General features: G+C 40.6%; 1 protein-coding gene across 2 annotated transcripts in view; it reads right to left on the bottom strand.

Moving 5' to 3' along the window:
* Positions 1 to 23,557, bottom strand: part of ERBB4 (erb-b2 receptor tyrosine kinase 4) — a 590,564-nt gene that overhangs the window by 112,188 nt on the left and 454,819 nt on the right. Inside the window, exons 16-19 of one of the 2 annotated variants that reach the window (XM_077181048.1) lie at positions 22,874 to 22,948; positions 4,838 to 4,970; positions 2,115 to 2,237; positions 239 to 337 (exon numbers count right to left, since the gene is read on the bottom strand). In XM_077181048.1, coding sequence (XP_077037163.1) covers positions 239 to 337; positions 2,115 to 2,237; positions 4,838 to 4,970; positions 22,874 to 22,948 — 430 coding nt within the window. Of the gene's footprint in view, positions 1 to 238; positions 338 to 2,114; positions 2,238 to 4,837; positions 4,971 to 22,873; positions 22,949 to 23,066; positions 23,112 to 23,557 lie in introns of both variants that reach the window. The other variant, XM_077181049.1, reaches the window with a different exon arrangement.

The raw sequence follows: 23,557 nt of genomic DNA, 5'->3' as shown, positions 1-23,557 counted from the left end.
ACAATATCTGGCCCATGAGACAGAGGAGTTTTAGTCTGATACTGTCAGAAAAACAAATTATTGGAAAACTTCAAGTATCTTGGGGGACGTGCAGTAGAAAACCCAGCCCTGCCAGGCACTGTGTACAATTAAATATAAAGAAATAAAACTGACAGGAATTTGTCTTTAAAACCTCTGTGGGCTACAGAAAGACACCACCCCTGCCAAAACTCAAAAATACTGCTTGTGTCTTACTTACATCCATAAATTCCACGTTGGCTTTTGGACCAGTGGTCTCATTAAGGATCTTAATGGCCACAGGAATCTTTACTGTTTCTCCCTCAGGGACCCAGATCCCCTAGAAAAAGAAAAAAATGAAGACTAATAAGACAACAATCAGAAAAACTTGATTCAGAGTTACAGTTCTTTTTGACACATTCTGTCATATTATGCAGATCACAGAATGGAGAATACACAAAAGTACAAAAAAAATCCATGAACCACTTCTTACATCAAAACTAAACTCTGATATAAAATGAAACATTTGAATTTCTTGTCCACAACAGGGTTTGTAAAGAGCAATGGCAGCATGGCATGATGCACATTTTCTAGTGACTGAAATAAAATTCTGATACTGGTTTGGATATAATTAAACAAAAATGTGTATTTTCTGTCTGGATTCTGATGCTCAAATTTGAAGCTATTAGTAAACTCTCAAAACTGATTATCAGCAGATCATTACATCATGAAGTAACAGAACATCCTGAGAATAATATATTTAGAGTGAAAAAATTATGGGCTGTTTGTCTAACTACTAAATACTTGAGGATGAAAAACTTAGGCGGCTAAAAAGGAAATTTAAATTTAAAATTCACAAACCATCCTGGGCTACTTTTCCATCATTCTTGTCTATTGCTGTTTTCTTGTCAACCTCATGGCATCCATCTCTATCACTTTATTATCACCTAAGTATATTCAATCCCATTATTCATAAATCTATTCCAACACCTTGTAGCTATAGAGACCTGCTCTGTGCTTCCTTCCTTTGCTCCCCTGTTTGAGGACACATGCAGGTGCTCTGACCTACCACCTTGATTTAGCAGCTTTGGGCTGCTCCCAAAGGGTTGGGGAATTGCTTTGACCCCTAAGCCCTAGTTCATCCCTCTGAGATCTGGACATGACCAACAGATCATAAAAAATAAATACTTCTTTAACTGAAATACTTTCTCCTTTGTGGGTTCCACTCTCACATCCCAGCTGTTAAAGGGTGCCCTGAAGTAACTCATCTTTTCTGTTTAAATGGAAGAAACAAGAAGTTTAGGTAATGGCATTGTTTTTACTAGGTATTATTGCTGTTGCAAGAGCCAGGTGACACTTGTGAAATGAAAAACACCAGTTATCCATCTTTCCAAAAGCTGGAATATGATAAAAGATGTTCTAAGGCAATAACAGAAGGGCAAACCTTGGAGCTGCACTTTGCCAGCAGGACAGTCCAGCCCGGGTAGCCCTCTGGCACATAAAAATGACTGGGGCTGACATGTCTTTGCTCACCAAGAAATAATATTTGCATGTCACCATTTGATGCTGAGGATGAGTGTGGCATTCACATTCTCTGAAAAAATCCTTTTGCCCAGGATTTTTCTCCTGGGAAGCTGAGAAGCCTCAGAGAAAATGAAAACAATTCTTCTCTCATTTGCTTCTCCTGTGTTGTGCTCATGTGGAATGTGTTTGGAGATTGTTTCATTGGATTCTGCTGACAGTTGTTTTGACTCTTTGGCCAATCAGGGCCAAGCTGTGTCAGGACTCTGGAAAGAGTCAGGAGTTTTCATTATTATCTTTTTAGCATTCTCTAAGTATCTTTGCTGTATTCTTCAGTATAGTATAGTATTCTTTAATATAATATAGTATGATAAAGTAATAAATGAGCCTTCTGAGAACAGAGTCAGATGGATCATTCCTTTGTTGGGACATTTCTCTGCTAATACAACAGATGAGTTCCTTGCACACAATTCCAGTGTCCTTGCTCTGCAGGGCTCAGGAACCACCCCTGGGACAGGCTGCTCTGCTGCAATGTAGAAGTTGCTCGCTCCAGAGGTAAAAGAGGGCACTCAGGGCTGTGTGGGGAAGGCTCTCACCTTGTACACTGTTCCAAAGGCTCCAGAGCCCAGGACTTTGACTCTCTTCAGCTCTGTCTCCTTCAGGATGCGGAGCTGGGCTTGGTTGGGCGCCGTGCCGCTCGGGGTCAAGGGTTCCACCAGCTGCAAGGAAAACCAACACTCCCAAACACTGTTCATCATAGAGACCCATCACAAGTTTATAGTGAGAGCCATAACCAACCCACAGAAATTCTGGGATAAGACAGCAGAGGAGATCTATTGACCCCTGCCCTGCCAACTCCTGGAGGGATTTTTCATCTTCAAAAGCCAACGAGCAATGCCATGAAACCAAGAGACCTCGTAAGAACCGTGTGTGGTAGTGCAATACAACAAGACCTGATAAAGCAAGTCCTCACTCAAAAGCAGTAATTTCCACCAGAAACTGCATGATGGAATTATGAACTGCAAATTGAATTGGTGTCAGAGTAACACATCCAAGGACTTTTGATAATGGAGGCAGTATAAATATTTTCTACATGACAGAAATATAGCATTTATTATCAGTGTACCACATCCTATTTTTGCCCATTTTAGTGTCTTTTAAGTTGGCCATATTTCTTTTTAATGGCCTGGACTAAACGGCTCATCACATTCTTATTCTGTCTTGAGGAAGGGATGGTTTTTCTGAACTTCTGTTTTGTCACACAGGAAGACAGCTTTAGGGAGAAAACACCTTAGAGCAGACAACTAATTTATAACCACCACTAATTTACTGCAATTAAACAATTTCCTCAAGATGTCCCAAGAAACTTTGTAAATGAGGCACAATGGCACATTCAGTTAAAAATGCTCTTAGATCTCATACCATCTCTGCCAGAAAAACGTTTCTTTAAAACTAAATTAAAAATACACGTAGAGCACAATACTCAATACAACACATGAAAAACATTTTGTTCCTTCACAGGATGAGGAAAATAATTCAGAGCTTCTCCTACTCAAATTGGTTTGAAAACAATGCACCACTTCAAAGCTACCTATTTACAAGGCTAAATGCACCATGCTCTGCAGTTTGAGAACTACTTCTACAGCTCTTTGGGCACCATGAACTACTTAATTAGTTGACCAAACTAATTAGTTTTGTTCAGGTAAAACTACCAGTACCTGGCAATTAATGGGTAAGGAAAGATAACAAAACCAAACAGCAACAAGTTGAGTGATTTCTCTTTCCTCCTTCCCACTTTAGATGTTCAGTATTTATACCATGAAAGAAAGGTTTGCTTTAAAAGAAAATTAGGCATACTGGCAGCACACTTTTGTAGTTTCAGTTTGTGAAGGATGAAGAGAGGTTCTGTGCCACAGTCCACCAGCACAGGAATGGCAGGGAGAGGTGGGAATGTGTTGTGGGGATCTAAAACCAGGCTTGTAGGGTTTGATGGAGAATGATCTATGGGAAGAATAAGTCCTGTTACAGCCTTCAATTAGAAAGAGACTTCAACTAAAGCTAATTGCTTGTGTGTTTATTTCAGGATGCTCCTGATTTAATCTTCAGTTTCTCAGCCAAAACAGCAGCTTCCCCACATGTTCAGTAGGAGGCCCTGGTCCCTCAGGACTATTGCCAGCCACAGCTTTTATCTGACCAAATGAAAAATGAAATCTGGACATCAAAGCAAGGAGAACCACCTGCTTAAAATAATTTATGCTTAAGTATGGGCTGATACAGTGGCAAGATTTATTCATTTAAAGGCACTGAGTATCGTTAAGCTTTCTATACAGTTGAACAGTGTTTAACAAGCAACACAAATTCTAGCCAAACATGGAGATACTTGTGCAAACAGACTGGGGATGCATAAATCATTTACTTCCAGGCTCTACAGTGGAGTTGAGTGGGAGCAGACCCTTGGAACAGAAGAGAAAACAGCACTGTTAATAATGCCTTATCAAAGAGTCACTAGCTAACAGCATTTCCAAGCTTTATTATCTCACAAAGGGGCACCCTAATTTAAAAATACGATCATTTGCAAAGTGTCTCAAATATTGCACTGAGGAGATTGCAGTAATCACCACTGCAGTAGCTGATAGACATACATTTAATGTTATATTTAAATATACTTCCTAGATTGCCCCCTTCACTAGTGACACTTCAAAGAGCAGGATGGAGCCACCACAGCACTCTGCTATAGCTCTGCTACATGTTTTTGCCAGTAGAACTGTGGACTTCAGTTGGTTAAGCTCTGTGGAGTATCTTGGCTTAATAAAATACATTATTATTACTGATCATTATGACAAGGTTTTGACAAAATCTGCACTACAAAATTTGAAACTACAAAATTTCGTCAAAATCTGGACTAGAAAGGTATTGTAGGCACTTGGAACAACAGCAAGTTACAACATCTGCCTTTAAGCATGAAGTTTGTGCCAGAGCTTGCTGAAGGAACTTTAGCCTTAAAAGTCAATCTAAATATGGCCAGAATGAAACCCTGTAATAGTTAAGCATGAGAGCTGCTAAATGTACTGATGAACTGGGATAGAAGTTCAGTGGAGAGCAGGATGGGAGTTGAGAAATCAGGTAGGAAACTTTTCCTGGTCTTCAGAAGCTACGAATCAGTACTTGTGCAGAAAAGCAGCATCTTGAACCAGCTTAGTCTGCACAGGTAAGCAGAAGGATTTCTACAGGTAAGGGAAGACCTGAACATGTCTAATATAAAAGCAGAGCAGCCCTGAATACCTCCCCAGACAGCCTGTGAGGAGCAGCCCAGGCTCACCTCAGTCTCCAGGAACCTTCTCAGCGCTCTCTTCTTCTTGATGCTTTTGCGCCGTACGTACACGGCGAACGTCAGGCCCATGATGACGATGATGAAGAGGCCACCAATGACTCCAGCAGCAATCAGGGGGGTTCTGGCAATCAGAATCAGAGACTTTACTTCCACAGCTAGGAGTGAGAGACCAAAGAGTGCTTGGGTACATAAAACACAGTCATGTGGAAAGTTCATTAATTGCCTTATGAATTCCAGCCCAGATGGAAAGTCAGGGCAAACACATTGACACATGGTAGGAATTTGCTTGTTTTTCATCATTATGCCAATTCCATTTTTCTTTACAAACCCCCATGCACATGTGAGGAGTCGTGTGGACAAGGAAACACAACATGCACTTTGATGGCAAATGCAAATCTGCAATGGCAAAATGAGGACACAGGTATCTGCAGGTTCCTGTGAGAGATCTGCCTGTGCTGACTTTGGCTCCACCCCCATCAACTCATGGGCTCCTGCATTCAGGGGAAAACAAGCCCATGAAAAATCCCCAGAATAGCAACACAATGTGCCTTCCTGAGCATGGAGGAAGTGAGAGGGAACTTCACAGGCAAGATGTGGAGATCACCTACACAGGCAGTGGAGAAATCAGGCTCCCTCCAGAGAAAAACTCATAGCAGTACCTTCAACTGAGCATTTTCACAGCATACCAACAACTTGCCAACAATGAACACACTCAGAGCATTTAACATCCCTCCAACAGTGGCTGCAGAGTTGCTGAAAAGATGGGTAAAACCCCAGCATGCAACTGCAGAGTACAATGGTGCTGAAACCATTGCCTGGTAAGTGCAGGACATAGATTAACTATTGTCAAGACTGTGGAAATGTCACTGCTGTGCTCTAAAAGCCTCCCTCAGTTACATCTGAATGATGATGAAAGGTACATTACAGCCTATTAATAAAAATGTACCACACAGCGACAGAAAATTTTAGAGTCTCCCTCAGAAATACTAAATTGTTTTATATAACCCTTTCTTTATTCTTCTTTTTACAACCTTTCCTGAAGCAGTGCCATCTCACCTGGTATGGTGCATGAAGGCGTGTCTACATTACCACTGAGAAAGCCTCACACTCCCACATCCAGTATTTAAATTTAGTTATTCATATCCACTTTTTCCCAGGGTAAACACATTACCACAAAGGCCTATTGCATTTCACAGACTTCATGATGGAAACTCTAAGCTTGCAAATAAAGGAAAGGGAATGTTGTCAGGCTGGGAAATGGGTTATGGTGTTTGGGGAACATGAGTCCAGTACCACCTCCTCCTCCTCCTTAAAATACATTGTCCTTTCTAACCCCAGTGGTTACTCTGTGATTTTGAGTGCAGAGCTAAAGAATCTGGAATATCCACCCCAAACAATGCCCCTCTTTGTTAACATGTCTTGCTACATTGCAAGAAACTCTAACAGGCAATTATGAAAAACACTGGTCACCAAAAGCCTCCTAGGGAGCTTGTACTGCCTAATGCTCTTGAGCAGAGGAATTTTTTAAATTCATTTTTATGCTGTATGAGCAGTCATATAATTTTTAACAAACACCACCAAACCACAGAGTGACTAAACAGGCAGGAGAACTCTCAGCTTTAAAGTGCATATTAATAACTAACATAACAGTTGTCAAAGTAAGTAATTGGAGTTTTATAGTACTGTGTACTCTAAAAGTAGTCCAAATAATATTTACATGATAGACTATAATAAAGAAATGGTTCTAAAGGGGACATAATAAGTAATGAAGAAAATAAAATAAAGTTTGTAGCTCTTCTATTGTTATAGAGTACAAGGGGGGTTCAAAATGGATCTTCATGATTCCTCATGTGAACTCTCACTGACTTTGAAACAATGTCCTCAGTTTTAGTAGGTAACTGAAAAAAGGAAATAATTTTCAATGACTTTACCAAACAAGCATTTTAGTTGCTAATGTGAAATATGGTATATTATACCTGAATTTTTAGGAGGTACCACCTAAACATATTTTCAAGCAAGCTTAAAAAAGAAGCGTGAAAGGGATAGTACAATGTGCAATACACTAATGTATTTAAATGCTAAACAAATCAGTGGAATACATTAAAAAAAAGTATTTTCCACTCAAATAGCAATCAATTCCCTTGACTCCCAAATCCACTACCCTTGCATTAAATCCTATAAGTCACAAACACCCCAGCCTTGGATGTGGTCACATACCCAGCAGCTTCTCCTCTCTCTGCTACTGAGCTAAGCCCCAAAGTCAACAACTCAGGTTTATTTGCTCCAGGACCAGATGCCAAGTCTCTGCAGCCACAGCTCCCTGTTATCACTTCACACTGCTTTCAACCACACCTGGATTATTTCCTAAACCCAGTTTTCAGGGTGCCACCCCCTCACTGGGGTTATTTTCACGTGTTTGTTGAGTTGACTTTGCTTTTTCTCTCTGTTCTGCTAATATCATTCTGCTAATATCAGTTCTCCTGCCTCAGTTCTCTGCTTATTTTCATGCTTGCAGAGCCTTACCTGTAATACCCTGATGGATTCCATTAAGCTGTTTACCCTTCTGCTGGGCCACTGCTGGGGTTGTTCAACACAGATCCCTGCAAGGTGGCACTGATCAGAGCTGCTGCTCAAGTCACAAAACCTTCTCCCATTTTGGTTTTTTTTTTATCCAATCCTTTTTTGCATATGCAACTAACAAACTATTTGGCTTCACAGGCAGCTGGGCACACAAATCTCCTTTTCTCTAGTGGCATTAAGGGCTTAATCCAGTTACTTTTGTTACATGACTGTCCCACAGCCACCTCCATGACTGCAATTCCTGACATTTGCCCCCCTCAGACTGCTGCCCACTTAAAACTAATGCCATGAGCAATGCTGATGAAAAGACAAAAAATGCACTGTCAAAAGCCCCCATCATGTTAAAGTAATTTTAAAAAGCATGGAGGGCTGAAAAGGCTCAGAAAAGCTAAAGTTCCATGTCAGTCCTGCCTGCCCAGCATAATTAATGGACAGCCAAAAGTCAATCCTGGCTCAAATTTCTTAGAGCTCCACCACTAAGCCACCAACAGGAAACTCCTGATACAGCCACTGCTTTCCTTTACACACTGGAAATCTACTCCAGAGGATGGAAACAATCTCTGCTAGGTGTTTCTGGATTTTCATGCTCATCAAAACAGGCTTAGCAGTCCAAGAAACATGGCCCTGAATCATAGTTCAACCCCATATAATTAATTTGCTATCCCACATCCCTCCCTCAACTGAGGACAGAATACCAATTAGTAAGTGGAAAAGGCATCAGCTGGGGAGGCTGTGGGAGGAAAAAAAACCCCATAACGTGAAAATCCTGCCTCTTAAACTAGAAACTGTATCTGTGGCTGAAAGTTGAAAGAAAGATTCCAGTATTCCCTTAGGAGAAATGAATAATATATATATATTTCTTTTCTAAAGGGTACTGTGTTTCCACATTTAGAAACACCTAACACCCACTTCCACACGCCAAAGCTGACATTGAGTTCAAAGTTAGCATTCCAAGATGGACAGGGATGCTCCGCAGCAGGGCTCACACCATTCCATGCACTCCACAAGATCAGGACCCCTGCAATTCCCACAGTGCCCTGAGATCAGATATTAAAGCCTAATTACTGATTTAGATGAGTACAGGGTTTGTCCCACACTCTTGACTGCAGAGTGCAGCAGAAAGGAGAGAGGAAATGGAGCTGTGGTCCATGGAGTAAAGCTGACAAACACCACCTGCTTCTCCATCCTTGGCACTGACCCATTTGGTCTGAGATGTAAAGAAACTAAGCTTTGAAGCCAAGCTCTTAGAAGGCTCCAAGTTCCTGTATCAGCTTCCTCCTGCTTGGAGTTTTTATCTGTATATCCAAACAGGAGTCATTACAACCTTGAGTGTTTGCTAAGCAGTTCCTTCTCACAAATCCTTGATTTATCAAGGCATTATTTTCTCCTGATGGATGCTTCCCACACTCTGCATTCCTCACCACTTCCATCAGTGGGGGTTCAGCCAACTTTGAAGCTGCCCTTTCAGAGATCTGATGGATTCTACTAATCCTGCAGTGATAATCTCAGTATTTAAAATACACAAGATAAACAACTGGGCTGGGAAGCAAATGTGTGGATGTTTCACCAGGCTCTCTCTGCTGTGCTAAGTTCCACAGCCACAAGGTCCAGAGTGCCTGGTGTTCACCCAGGGGTGGCAAGGATTCATCTGATGTTATTCTCACCAGGACTGCTTTGCTTTATACTCTTTTTCTAGAACAAGGCATCCTCCCCCCTCTCCCCTCCAAATCGGAGGGTGTTTGAATACTGATAAATGGCCCTATTTATGTGCAGATTGGGAGTTTTTATCAGGAGTAAACACAAATTTTAACTCACAGCTGATCTCACAGTTACACAATTACTACCAATTCCACATTTAATCCAAAGATGGGCAAACTGTCAACTAGCCACAACTTTTCAATGTGGAAAATCACCTGAGGGTTGCAGCCTGTGTCTGGGTGCACTTAGCAGTTAAATATCCCTAAAGAGGAGACACAGCTTTCACTTTGGCCAAGGCTTATGTGGACAAACATGTACCTGTTGACAAAACTGCTTTTTTCTTACCCATACTGGTTCTTGTATCAATGCCTGTAAAGGTATGTTCTACTCATACCTCTTTTTTAACAATGTAGGAGTCCCCATTTCACTCAGCAAAGTAAATGAGGATAAAGAAAGAAATATTAAGTAGAGCTTTGAAAATTATTACAGCCTAACATTCTGCACATTAGTATGTATTGATTCAAAATCTGTGACATTTTTATTACCACACACAGTGCACAATTGATGTCTTAAAAAATGGTTTTAAATCTGAATGGCATAATTTAGAACTACCACTCTGTTACATTTTCACTCTAAATTACTAAGAGCTCTCAATATTAACTCTCTTTTAATACATCTGACTAGGAATAACTACTGAAATCTCTGGGATTACAGCATCAATATCAAGGCTTTTTATGGGCTTCTCCTCCTCTAAAACTGAAAAGTCCCAATACAATCTCTTGCACCTTTGCCATTTTTAGGCTGAGATTTTTCTTTACTGCCTGAACTTTAAAAAAATGTTATTGTTAAAAGCTTGCACAGTGACTCTGTTTTGAGGCTTGTGCTTTAAATAAACAGATTAGCATTCTTATTAAATTATGCCAAGTCAGGCCCCACATAATGTAGATTGATTTATCTGTGACACAAAGCCAGTTAAATCCACTAGACTGAACTCACAGGTGAAGCCAGTTCAGCAAGTAAAAGAGCAATCTGCTTTATAAAATTGTCATATTTCCCATTTTCTTTGCAAACAATAATATTTTGCATTAAATAAAGGAAACTAGAGCTGTAATGACCATGGATGCTGATGGACTGCTCTGAAATCAAAACTATCAGCATTAGCTCCAGGAGTTTCTCCCTGCATAAAGAATTCCTGTTAGAAGCAATCAACTCAGCCTGCTGCTCTGCAACCAGTGGCAGTCAGGGGCTCATCAGGCCTGTGCACATGAAATTATTCATCCAGAAAACACACACTTTTCTCCAATAGAAACATGGCCTGCTTTGTGGCACTGTTTGCTGTTCATTCACTGTCACATCCAGAGGCACCAGGGAGCAGCACAACCCATGGCAGAGCCTGTTAAATTCCTGGAGGAACACAGGAAATCTGAACCCACATCAAATCTGTACCAAAACAGCCAGTGGGAGCTGGGTCACATGGACAATACACACCATAGCTCTGTCTTAGGATGGAAGATGTGGCTGGGGCTGTGTATTCCATCCCCATCTGTCAGAGGTGGGGCAGGTCTCTTCTGTTCATGGGGCAGTTTTCTTTATCCCTTCCACAACCCATCCTCCCTCCAGGAGATCTCTTCTGTTCATGGCCACTGAGTGTCCCTGCATGGCTGATCAAATTCCATCATCCCACTGGGAGATGCTCTGCCCAGGGGAGGAGCCAAGCATTCCTACCTGGATACAATCTGACCCTGGGAACACCACAGCAGCCTTTGCCCACTGCATTGCCAGAGGAGCAGCTTTCTTCTCCCCTGCATTCCCAGAGGAGCAGCTTTCTGCTCCCCTGCATTCCCAGAGGAGCAGCTTTCTGCTCCCCTGCATTCCCAGAGGAGCAGCTTTCTGCTCCCCTGCATTCCCAGAGGAGCAGCTTTCTGCTCCCCTGCATTCCCAGAGGAGCAGCTTTCTGCTCCCCTGCATTCCCAGAGGGACACCAGGCCCATCTCCAGCAGCCCTGGAGCTTCAGAGGAAAACTCCCCCCTTGTGCAGGATCCCTGCTCCAGCAGAACCACAGCTGGCACTGCAGGAGGGCTGAGCCACCATGGACTGGGACTGTGCCACCACCCTGACACACAGGGGGTCAGCTCCTAGTCTGACTCTGTTACTATTGTTTTGTGTTACTGCATTTTTATTTTTAGTTTTCCTAATAAAGAACGGTTACTCCTACTCCCATATCTTTGCCTGAGAGCCCCTTTCAAAATTACAATAATTCAGAGGGAAGGGGTTTACATTCTCTATTTCAAGAGAGGCTCCTGCCTTCCTTAGCAGACACCAGGCTCAAAACTGGAACATTCTGCTCTGCAATAGGTTTTTATAAATACAACGAATAGAGATCATGAAGGAACGTTTAGGAGTATTTTAAATAACTATCAGGAGAAAAACTGTTTGAATATTGTGCTCTTCCTTTTGTTATTTTTTTAAACACTTTTTTAATTCCACTAGTGGAAAGTGCTTGTAATTCACTTAAGTTCAGTTAAGTGTTTGCTGAAATTGAGCTATTCAACAGAAGAAATATCCAAACCCACACGTGACTGTGCCTGTAGACTGCACACATGGATTCTCTACCTCTAAGGAGCTGCAAGAAGGTTTCTCTACCTCATGTCCTTCAGTTTTACTTTATTTTCCAAATCAACTTCTTTCTTCAGAAAATACATTTATCTCTGTTTTTATATGTGCCTGATTTTTGGAATGCCAGTCTTTCCTGGAAGTACTCATTCAGAAGATTTAAGGAGCACAGAGCAGATATTTTGTTTAAGTGGTTGAGAAGACTGGACTGCTTCCTGTTCCAGCTTTGAGTATTTGGGACAGCAAGCATTTGCTTTCTCAAGCTCCAGGAGTATGTCACAGTAGAGAGCCTCCAAAGACTGTACTTGGGGACCAAGTCTGACATTCTGAACCAGATTCCTTTCTCTGAATTCTTTATGACTTTATTTTTCTCTTATGAAAAAAAAAAAAAATCTGTACATTGAACAGAGCCCCAACCTCTGCCCAAGCACCCCTCCAAGGGGAACAAGCCCCTGCACAGAAGGGAACAGACTAACATTCAGCACTGGACACTGGCAGAAGAAAAAAAAACAGAAGGGTTCATCAAAACTAAAAGAGGGGAAATTTAGATCATATATATGGAAGGGATTTTTCCCTGTGAGTGTGCTGAGACACAGGTTGCCCAGTGAAGTTGTGGCTGTCCCATCCCTGAAGTGTTCAAGGCCAGGTTGGATGAGGCCTGGAGCAACCTGGGACAGTGGAAGGTGTCCCTGCCCATGGCAGGGGTGGAACAAGGTCGTCTTTCAGGTCCCTTCCAACCCAAACCATTCTCTGATTCTATGATAACAAAATGGGACATGACAAACAGATGAGAACAGAACTATCACACTGTGTTCCCATCTTCAAGTTTCTTGTCATATCCAATAATTTGTTCTGTAAGAAGAGCTTATGAGGGTTTCAGCAGAGTTTTTTTAACCAGTGGTGACTTTGAAGCATCTTTTGGACCTATGTTTGAGATGAGAGTGCATGGGGGATTTGTAGCAGGATGTGTTTGGAAATATGCATCCATATCTTTCATGTATTATGTACATTCATGCACACCCACAGATAAAAATCTTTCCTTCAAAGCCTAAATCAAAACAGTCACACTTCACTCTGCACTGGCATGTTTATATAAATAGAGTATTTGAGGCATTTATTAGAACACTAGCAATGGCCTTGATGCTGTTAGCTTCAACACAGATTTTAGCTACTCATCACTTGAGTTCTAAATATGCAGAATTTATCTTTGTGGAGCATAGCAGGGAAGAAATGCAGCCAATGCTCATAAATATGGAGGAAAATTGAAGGCAGATAAAGAGCAGAGTATAAGGAATTTCTTTGAGTATGCCTGATGCTGCTTTTGGATTTATCACTATTATTTTACTGGAATACCATACTGTCTAAACATCCTACACAAATTACATCAATCATTAGAAAACCCCATTTGCTTACTGGGGAAAAAGCTCATATAAAACTGATATCCTGTTCCTGACATAGGTTTATACAGGATCACCTCCTATATGATACTATGCCCAAAAAGGTTTCTCTATGTTAATAGAGAAACCAAAAAGTTCTTCTATGTTAATAACTTATCAGTCATTCTTATATTACCAAATGAAGCAGAGGGAAACTCTGGAGTATCTTGCAACTCCTCTCAATTCTAGTGCCAGCATTTCCCCAAAGGCCATTCTAAGAAGAAAAGTTGAGCACAGAAGCTCCAAACTCACCCACTGTCACTGCTCTCCTCCATATCCACAGCCAGCCAAAGGAATCCCATCCTCTCCAGGGGCTGTAAAGGAGCCAGGGGAAACCTTGGCCCCTTTGTGAGCATCATCTCAGCTCTGCTGAGCACGGGGCTGTGTTTGTGCACACAGCAGCCTCCCACCACCTCCACAGTGACAGACAGAACTGAGTTAGGAAAGCAGCTCATGGTGAGGGTCATGCTAAGAGCAACCCCGACTCTCCAACTGCTCTTCTATTAGGATTGTTTTGCAGTAAAGTACAGCCCACATTGAGATAAATAAGAATTTAGTAAAATAGCTCTTCCTTCCCCCAAATTTCTGTATGATAGAACATTCCAGAACTTACTGCTTTATCTGTGCAGCTTTTAAATGTTTAATAAACTCGTCTTCTGACAGCTGCTAAAATTCCAGAACAGAACAGGCCAAGCATCTGGGGAAATGGTGATCCAGCTTAAAAATCTCTTTTTCCTCTTCCAGTCACAACCCCCTTCCTTTCCCCATTCCACCAAATCCCCCAACCTAAGTACCAGTACTCTAGCAGGTAGTGGATCCTGGTGAGTTTTTGTGCCTTTTAGATCTCACAGAATCTGAAGCTCATTAGAGGTCACTAAAATAAAATAAAATAAAATAAAACAAAACAAGGAGAGAGAAGACTTCAATACCTTTTTTTTGCCCCTGCCTGTGTCATGAGGGAGAGAGGGATTGCTTCTCATTCCACTTCAAAAATATATGTATTTGATGTAATAAAGTAATTAGCAGCACAACAAGGCTGATAAAAGCTTGGGAGAATATATCCAACCATATTGATACAGCTGTAGGTTTTGGCTTGCTTTCTTAGTGATACCCTTCTTCTCACTGGAAGTTTCCTAGAAACTGCTCCCCTATTTTAAAAATCCATTGATTAAGAGTTGACTCAAACACCCCCAAGTTCAGAATATGCAGCCCTGATCCACTGGTTGATCCAGGAACTGGAAGCAGAAAGAATTCACCCAGAGCTGAAGTGAGACAGCACTGAACTTCACCAAGCTATTCACATGCAGAGGACATCCCTGCCACGAGGGAGGGAAAAGCACATCTATGGGAGATGGGACACTTTTAAAGCAAGGATATTATCTCCTCAATCTGTTCTTTGCCTATTATCCCTGCTGTGATTGAGACTATGCATATTAACAACTAGTGGTCCATTTTAATGCAGGAATACTTTTTACCTCTTCATTTTTTTCCCTTCATCAGTCCATTAGAGGCAGGGAAAGATGTGATTTACTTCTCAAATTTGCACATATTTTTTAAGGAAGGCTATTCACTCAAGCAGAGCAATGTCCATGGATACAGACACCACTGGCATGAACTGAAAACATACCCATGGCTGATTCCAGCCTGCTGGGAACTTGGAGGAGATGGGTTTAGCCACTGACATGCTGCAGAATTACATGTGTAATTCTGGAATTACACATCTTCCCTCCAGTCTACCACATCATTGCAGTTTCTTTGCTTCTGACCAACCAGCCTACAGGATCTGCATACCCTGGTCTGTGTTCCCAGCATCATTTTCTGACCAATTTGCAGATGAACATTATTACCAAAAGCAGGGATTGCAGTGTCTTGCCTCCTCTTCAACTGACCTACACTGACATTAGGCCTACAGATTCTAACCTTGCAGGATTAACTTGAGCAAAAGAAATGGCAGCTAATAAAACTACATCTTCCATACTTTTGCTTCCTTCTACTTTCTGCTATCACCACTTCTTTTCACCCATGTTATGGTCATTTACAGCTTCTGTGCCTTCTAAGACATATCTGTACTACCTAATCTCAGTGACACATCTAAACGTAATTTGATTTACAAGTAGAGAACTCTGAGTTAAAGTGGAACAGTGAACACAGTAAGAACATGTCATAAAAATCCAGGTGAGCATTTTAAGAGGTGCCCAACAGTGGTGTATTGCTTTGAAATCCTGTGTTTCCAAAGGACATGGTATGTCACAGGCAGTGTACTGGGAGTTCAAGACAAATTGTATGAGGAAAAAGTTCACACTTTTCATTAAAAAGCTTGATTGCATTTCAGAGAATTTTCCTTTAGGCATTACTAGAAAAACTTTGTATCATTAACAAATCAGGGATTACGTCATGACTGGACCATGTTTAACCATAGCTTGGCCTTTGTCCTGAGGATGAGGTTGTATTTGTTCTCAGATTTCTTCATAAATGCCACAACTCTCTAGAATGAGAAACTACCAGCTCTGCTGAGAAATGTACACAACAGGCAAATACAGAGCCACCTCCTCACAACCCTCTGCCAAAGAAAAGCTCAATCAGAACTAGCCAGCACCTGCTCTTCACATTATCCCATAATCTTTCCTTGCCTGTTTTATCATTTGTTCAATCTCAGATAACCACAGAAATGATTTTCAACATTATCTTCTATTGATGAAACAGCCAATATGTCTGCAAAAGATCTTGTTCACCAGCAAGTGAAAATGGTGTCATTAAAAATTTACATCAGATTGGAAAAAAAAAAGCATGAAGCTTTTTGACAAAAGTACAGATAAGATCTGAATGAGTTTCTCATCTCTCCTAGAAAAGGACAGTCTGAAAACTGAGAATTTTACCTGACCTAACTGCTAATGAGCAAGCATGTGTGAACAGAACAGAAATCTTGTGTAAAGTCATGTGGAACTCTGTGCCTCACCCACAGCTGTCAGGAGCCAAAGCTCAGGATTCAGCAGTTGGATTTGCTTGTCTCTGCCAACTCAGTACTCAGAGTCAAAATTTAAAAGACTTTGTAGCTTAGATGATGAACTGATCACAGCTGGAAATTATTGTCACAGACATTGGAGTGTCCTTCCCATGGTAGGAGGAGCCACACCACCCTCTGCCCCCAAGCTCAGCACCAACTCATCTTGCTAGCAGGGAAAAATTCCCAGTCTTGATTTCACAAGTCTAGTGCTGGAGAAGAAAACATTACCACAGAAAATCATTCCAGGGATTAATAAGCTTCATTAGAAATGCACCGGCATTTTGCTGCTCTGAATGTCTCTCAAATTTCACCCATCTTATATCTGACAGACACCCAACTCTCCTTTTCAATCTGCTAGACTTGGTGCCATCCTCAACAAAACTTTGTCTTCTTACCTGGGTACTTCTAGAGGAGAATCTACCTTCACTTTCAGCCAAAACAACCTTTAGCTGTTTGAGCTCCTAAACTTCATTCCAAGACACAAGGAACTATTTCCAATGGCTCCTCTCTAAAGCCTCTCCAACACACATTCCTGGGAAAACAGTCTTTCTGAAGGTACAGGGTCTACATTCTTGTTCAACTCTCTCCACTACCACTGTAACCAGGGAGAAAAGAGGCAAAATACCTCTACTTTACAGACAGGAGATGCAAAGGAAGCTGAACTAACAAAGAGAGGGCAGGCATAGGGAATGAGTTTAGTATTAGCTCACATTTCCCATTAGAAATTGAATTTACTTTTTTGAAACTACTACCCAAAGGTACAGATAATTTACATGACATTTTCCCAGCCTTTTACTTTACTTTACAGCATGGAAAAAAATATAGTAAGAATAAGTAATTTTGTCTGATGGGTTGATTTCCTAATGCTCTCTTCTTCCTGAATGATTGCTGGTATTTGTGGTGATGCTTCCACCTTTGGTAAATGTTGAGGTACAACTTCCCACACACAGCACCAAAGTCAGGCCTTTGTTAATTCCTTGAAACCTACAGCTTGTTTAATTACTTTAACTCATGTACTGTTTGCTACACACTAGTAAAGTATCAAATTCAACACTGGTATTTCCATTCCTGCAAAGGACTTGAAAATGGTATTTCCATTCCTGGAAAAGGACTGACAGACAACTATACTATCATCATTAAAAAGTTATCTGCTAGTTTTGATCCAATGCCAGGAAAACCTTTGCAATTTAACTGAGAAGTAAACATATATTTTAGTGTGTAAAACAAACAAAAAAGGTAATGTTAATGTGCAAATTTTCATCTGCATTACATGTTCTATGCTCCATCATTCCAGAAAACTGATGCTAAACAGGCAATGAAAAGCAAAATGTTCCAAAGAACCCCAGCCAAGAGCTTGCTGCTTCATGCAGGAATTGCAGCTCCTTCACACCTGAGTAGAGCCACAAGGAGTAAGCCAAACTGCAGAGAATTAAGTCTGGGCTGGGCTCTCAACTCTAATACATTTGTCATGTTAATTTTTCTAAGAGTAACCAATCCTACATTGCACAGGTAGATTGGAAGTAAGACCACAAGATTTAGTTCTGATTTATTATGTATTAAATATTAATGAATTATTAAGGAACCATTCACTGAGGTTTAAACAACCCTACATCTTCCATATTTCTAAAGCTCTACAAATGTATATTTAATAATGGATAATTAATTTATAACAACATTAAATCTAAATTAAATCCTTATTTCCAGCCATGAGAGAAACCCATTGGTGAGCGGTGAGATATATACTGTTGCTTTATAATAAGGTCACTTCTCCATGGCACAATTTTATTTCTGCATTGTGTATTATTTGTGTAGCCAAATCAATACAGACCCACAACATAAGGATGATGAGAAACCAAAGCAATCACCTCAGCAACAGCACTGTGTGTTTTCCATTCTAACAAACCATTTATTAATTTGCACTTCCTATTGCTCCCTTTTTTCCAGCAGTAACCTATCACATTTGGCCTTCATCACTCATCATTTTTTCTGTTCATAGTTTCAGTAAACACCATTTAGTCAATTCCAAACAAATAATTTTCTTATCAAAAATGAGCACAGCTGCTGGGAAACTTGGTCAATAAGTATCAACAGTATCAAGATCCTGCAGGAGTTTATTGTCCACCTTCTACTCCTTGTACAACAAACTTCTAGGAACATCAGATTTCTGACCTTACTCTACCCTACGCTCTCTCAACAGGATCCTCAAACCACTGGAGCCACAGAAGAGATTTTAAACAGCATTATGTGAGAATTGCTTCAGTTCTTTTACTCTCCCAACCTTAGCAGTTCACTTCTCTCTACAGCAGCATACCCTACTAAGCCCTTCCATACCATGAGTCCATGCCAGCCAACCCTACTGAGTAAAGCAGACGAAGCACAAAACCCTCACTGATCACAGACAAATCTTTCTGATCTGTGGTCAGACCTCAAATTGAAAGAGGGGAAATTTAGGTCAGATATGAGGAAGAAATTCTTCCCTGTGAAGGTGGGGAGGCCCTGGCACAGGCTGCCCAGAGAAGCTGTGGCTGTCCCATCCCTGGAAGAGTTCAAGGCCAGGTTGGATGGGGCCTGGAGGCTCAGGTTGTGGAAGGTGTCCCTGCCCATGGCAGGGAGAGCTGGAACTGGATGAGCTTCAAGGTCCTTTCCAGCCCAAACCATTCTAGGATTCTGTCTGTACAACAGGAAAGAAGGAATACCCACCTACACCCTTTCACAAGAAGGCCATTCTCAAAATGTGGAAGTGGTAAAAAACTGGAGGAAGTCACAAGATCACTGACCACAGTGACTTTCATTCATGTCCCAGGGGTACTCCAAAGGTACTACTAAAGCTCCAGGCAGGGAAATGCCATGGCAAGAATTAAAGTACCCTCAGCAAAGGTCTGGCTTCAGAACCAGCTCAGAAGAGGCAAGGTCACCCACAGAACTGGCATTTCTCTATTAATCTCTTTCATGAACCTCAAAGGAGATTGTGGCCAGGTGGGGGTTGATCTCTTCTCCCAGGCAATGGGACAGGAGGACCCAGGGGAGGTTTATGTTGGGCATTGGAAGTTCTTCACAGAAAGGATGATTGGGTTGCCCAGGGAGGTGGTGGAGTCACTGTCCCCAGAGGTGTTTAAAATCAGACTGGACATGGCACTCAGTGCCATGGTTTAGTTGATAAGGTGGTGTTAGGTCATAGGTTGAACTTGATAATCTCAAAGGTCTTTTCCAGCCTAGCTCATTCTGTGACTCTGTGAATTTGGCCTGTTTGATGACATGTAAGATGTATACAACCCACAGAGAAAGTATCTGAAACTGTTTTTTTCTAGTCTGGATTTTTAAAAAATAAACCTGTTTCTTCAACTGCTCTGTTCTGACGCAGCTTCAGAAGGCTCCATATTAAGAGTCTCTTGAGAGCAGCATCTTTTACCAACAAAGTAACATAGCTTAACTGGTACTCACAGATCTTATTTTGCCTCTTATTTATACAGAGATCCTCTGCTCCTCCAGAATAATATAATTATTCTATAAAAGCAGAGAGCATATGGAGTGCTTTCCTCCAAGCAATGGAGCTGAGCACTGTGAAAACCATGAACATAAGCATTTTATTAGAGGTGGTTTCCCTTCCCCACCAACTACTGAGAGCTGCTGTGAAATTCTGTTGAAGTCATACTGTGACAGGGTACAAAACAGCTATGAAAGGATTTGCCTGCATTACACAGGGTTTACTGTTAATTAGCTCTTGTACACATAAGCAGTAGATAAAAACCAGCTTTTTTTGTTGTTGTTGTTGTTGAGGAAGTGATGATTTGTTGAGAGGACATCCTTTTTGGATACAAAACTAGCAACAGCATTGTAATTAGAGTTAACATCTACACAACATTCTATTGAAGCACTTGACAATACTGGGCCTGGCTAATTAGTTTCTGTTAGTTAAAAGGGAAATGTAAATGAAATTTTCTCGGGGCGTAAACAGAGACATCAGCTTACTCAGACCAGGAACATGAGTGCTGCTGCTGGTTCTTTCCTATCACATTTCTAGATGTACAATCTCACATGCTCCAGAAAACAGAAACCTCATTCCTCCTTTGATGATCTATTCTCTCCTAGTATTAAGGTGAATGAAGTCTAACAAGGATAAACCAATTAAAATTCCTACTTTGGGTAAAAGCTTTGTCCACAGTCTCACTGAAATCTCTGCACTTAGCCAAATTTTTCTGGTGAACCTGAAAAGAACCAGCCTTTCCTGACTTCCAGAGTCTTTTCTTAATAAACAACAGAGCATTATTTTTATAGTTTTTGAATCATCCTTTTAGACAATAGTTATGCCAATCTAGGCAGCAGACATACTCATCTTTTTGCTGAGTGTTCCAGAATATGCCGGAATGTTCTATTGTGTGCTATTCCAACCACAAAAAACACTGAATGTAACTGCCAGAAGGTAGCAAAAGGAGGAGTGGCATTGTAATAAGAGCCAGGAAAGGAGGATGGGTAACTCCTTTGGGCATCCTGGCAAATTCCAGCCTTCTTCTGCTTTCCATCATTGGTTTGATAATTTCTAGGAAAGTCTGGTACGGAAGGTGGAACCAAAACCAAAGCCCTACAGAAATAATCCATACAGGAAGCTGCATGAGAAGCTGTTCTTTTGGACAGAACTCCATTGAACCTAAAGGTTAAAAAAACCCCAAAACCAAACCATGCAGAAAGAAATGCATTGCCAAAAGTAAGGTTGTTTTCCCACAAACTTGAAGGGACTAAAGATAAGCAGAAAAACTGAAGTTTCACCAGCCATTTGGAAAACAAGCCATGTAATGCACATCTGATTCATCTTGATTAAACATGACAGAAAGAATTCTTTGCTATTCTACCAGACTCTTACAAAAGCCTTCAAGTCAATGAATCATGGCATAAACAATTTGCAAACTAAAAAACTGGAAAGGAAAGCAACACTGCTATGAAAATGGAAATAGGAGAAGATGAGGAATTTCTTGTCTGGGTTAAAGCCCTGCTCTCACTTTTAGCAGAAAAATCTGTCCCCTTCTACTCACTGATAATTCACATCAATGGACAAAACTCAAGTCAATAGGTAAGGGTCAGACTGATTATTAATTAATTTAAGATTTATAAGTCTCAGGTGGGTGCACAGCTGTTAAAGAGACATGAAGAAGGTTCTATCTGAAGTTAAACACATCCATTTTAGATTTACAGCCCTACTGTAAAAAAAAGTGTCACTTTGCCAGTGCAGTTTTGCCCATTTTTAGACGAAATAGAATGAACCATTTTCACAAAAAAAAAAAAAAAAAGCACAATTTCACAAATCTATTATAGAGGTATGAAGTTTCCTTCTTTGCCTTGAAAGTGAAAGAATACATACTGACATTTAAACACAGTGCAGTAGTTTTCCTAGAATAAATTCAGCAAGGCTGAAACAAACAAAAAAATATCCATCAGATCCAAAGGAAACAGGAAACATTTGAGACTGAAGGGAGCAGGAGTAAAACCACTGAAGAGAGTAAAACAATTCCTCTCATTTCTGTAGTTTGCTAAAGCCCTTAAACTTAAATAAAAAATAACAATAACAATAACTATTATTATTATTAATTATTATTATTATTACTATTATTTCTGTAAATGTGCTTTAAGCAAAGATGTTGAAATTGGGGCCTTTAAAACTGGGGCAGCTCTCTTTGGATGAGTCCATCTGAAAATGAGGCCCCACAAAAGTATCTCAAAGTGGATATCCCAAATCAGAAAGATTAAAACAAAACATTAAAATATTGAAAAATTCATCTTCTGCTGCTTATTCATTGGTTAATGAATTAAGTCAGAACTGATACTGATTTAATAAACAAGTGTACCATCTGATAGCATTTATAGTGCACTGTTTTTCAAGTCCAAATATGTTCTCCCTCATAAGCTAGAAATAGGTCTATTCACATTATGTACACAATTAGGAAGGAAAGGCAACCTTAAAACCTTTTGAAAAAGACAAGAAAAAAACTCAGATTTAAAATCTTAATGAGGTGGGTTTGATTGAATTTATGCATTTTTCATCTAATCTTAGCTCAGGAGAGTAATCCCAAAGCCTAGAAGTCATATTAACCAGTTTGAATTTAAGAATGAACAAACTCAATAGCAATGTAGGGCTTTCATGAAAAAAGATTGCAGAATAAAGCCTACATTAATTTGTTTCAATTGTCATTATTGAAAAATAAAATTGCTGCAAGGTTACAATTTTTCTTTTAAACGGAAAATGAAAAAAACCATCAAATAACAGTTTCATGTGAAGTAAGAAAGAAATTTTGTTTTGCTATAACATTTACATTTTCAAGGGAAGGCATATGGAAAGAAAGAGGCTCTTTTGCTTTTTAATTTTGTCTTAAACAAAAAACAACACCAAAAAAACCCCAATAAAGAGAAAACATGTGCATTCCAATTTCACCAGAATTTTTACCATCTAATAAAATTTAATTTGGAAATTCAATCTGTAAAATGAATACCAACAGGAAATTTCAGAATTTAATCCTTATTGATTTAAGCTCAAAATAAAAACACTTTTAAAAATCAGCTTCAAAGAGCAGAATGCCTAATTTGCTTTCAAACAGAAAGCAAATTTGGATGCAGGGAGGCAGATCTCCCAGCATACAAGGTGTGTGTGTGTTCAAACTGGCTGCTATGACATGGCAGGTGTGAAGGATGGGGTGGGGATGTTACCTAGCGTGCTGGGGCAGAGTGGACTGCCGTGTCCATGGATAGAAAATGCAGTCATGACTAGCTGGGCCTCTACACCTGCAGGCAATTACAGAACAAACCACGTCATTGCCACGCCCCAGGACATGCACACGCATGCGCCCTTGTCCACACGTGCAGGATGGAGACACACAGGCAGCCAGCAGCCAGCCAGTACCTATCCATCAGCCCAATGCAGTCCTCCAGGTGTGGCCCTATGCACCTGCAGCAAATCCAAAGTGGAAACAGGGAGAGAAAGAGAGACAGCTGTTATTTACACACCCAACGAGCAGGAATCCCCTTTGCATTCTTAATTCTAGCTCTTCTCTCACTAAGAGAGACCTATGTCACCAAAAAATTATAGCTTGAGACAAGAAGAACAATAATAGAAACAGCATTCCAAGGCAGGCCACATCTTGGCTCAAACAGCACTTTCACCTGTGTAAGTGGGAGTCCTGACAACAGGGCTGCTTTTCCCGTGTGTTTTTATGAGTCATCAAACCAGTGATTACTGCACAAAAGCTGTTAATTTACAAGTCGAGATTTCCAGGAGCACAATCCAAAACTTGCTTTTCTTTCTGTAATTGATGCAATTGTTCCTTTTGTTCTAAGCTCCCCGCCAGGGTAACTGAAGAAATCCTTTTTAAACAGGGAAACTCAAGGATCAAC

This window comes from Agelaius phoeniceus, chromosome 7 (genome assembly GCF_051311805.1).
Source record: "Agelaius phoeniceus isolate bAgePho1 chromosome 7, bAgePho1.hap1, whole genome shotgun sequence".
Classification (NCBI taxonomy): Eukaryota; Metazoa; Chordata; class Aves; order Passeriformes; family Icteridae; genus Agelaius; species Agelaius phoeniceus.
This window is presented reverse-complemented; position numbering and strand designations above follow the sequence as displayed.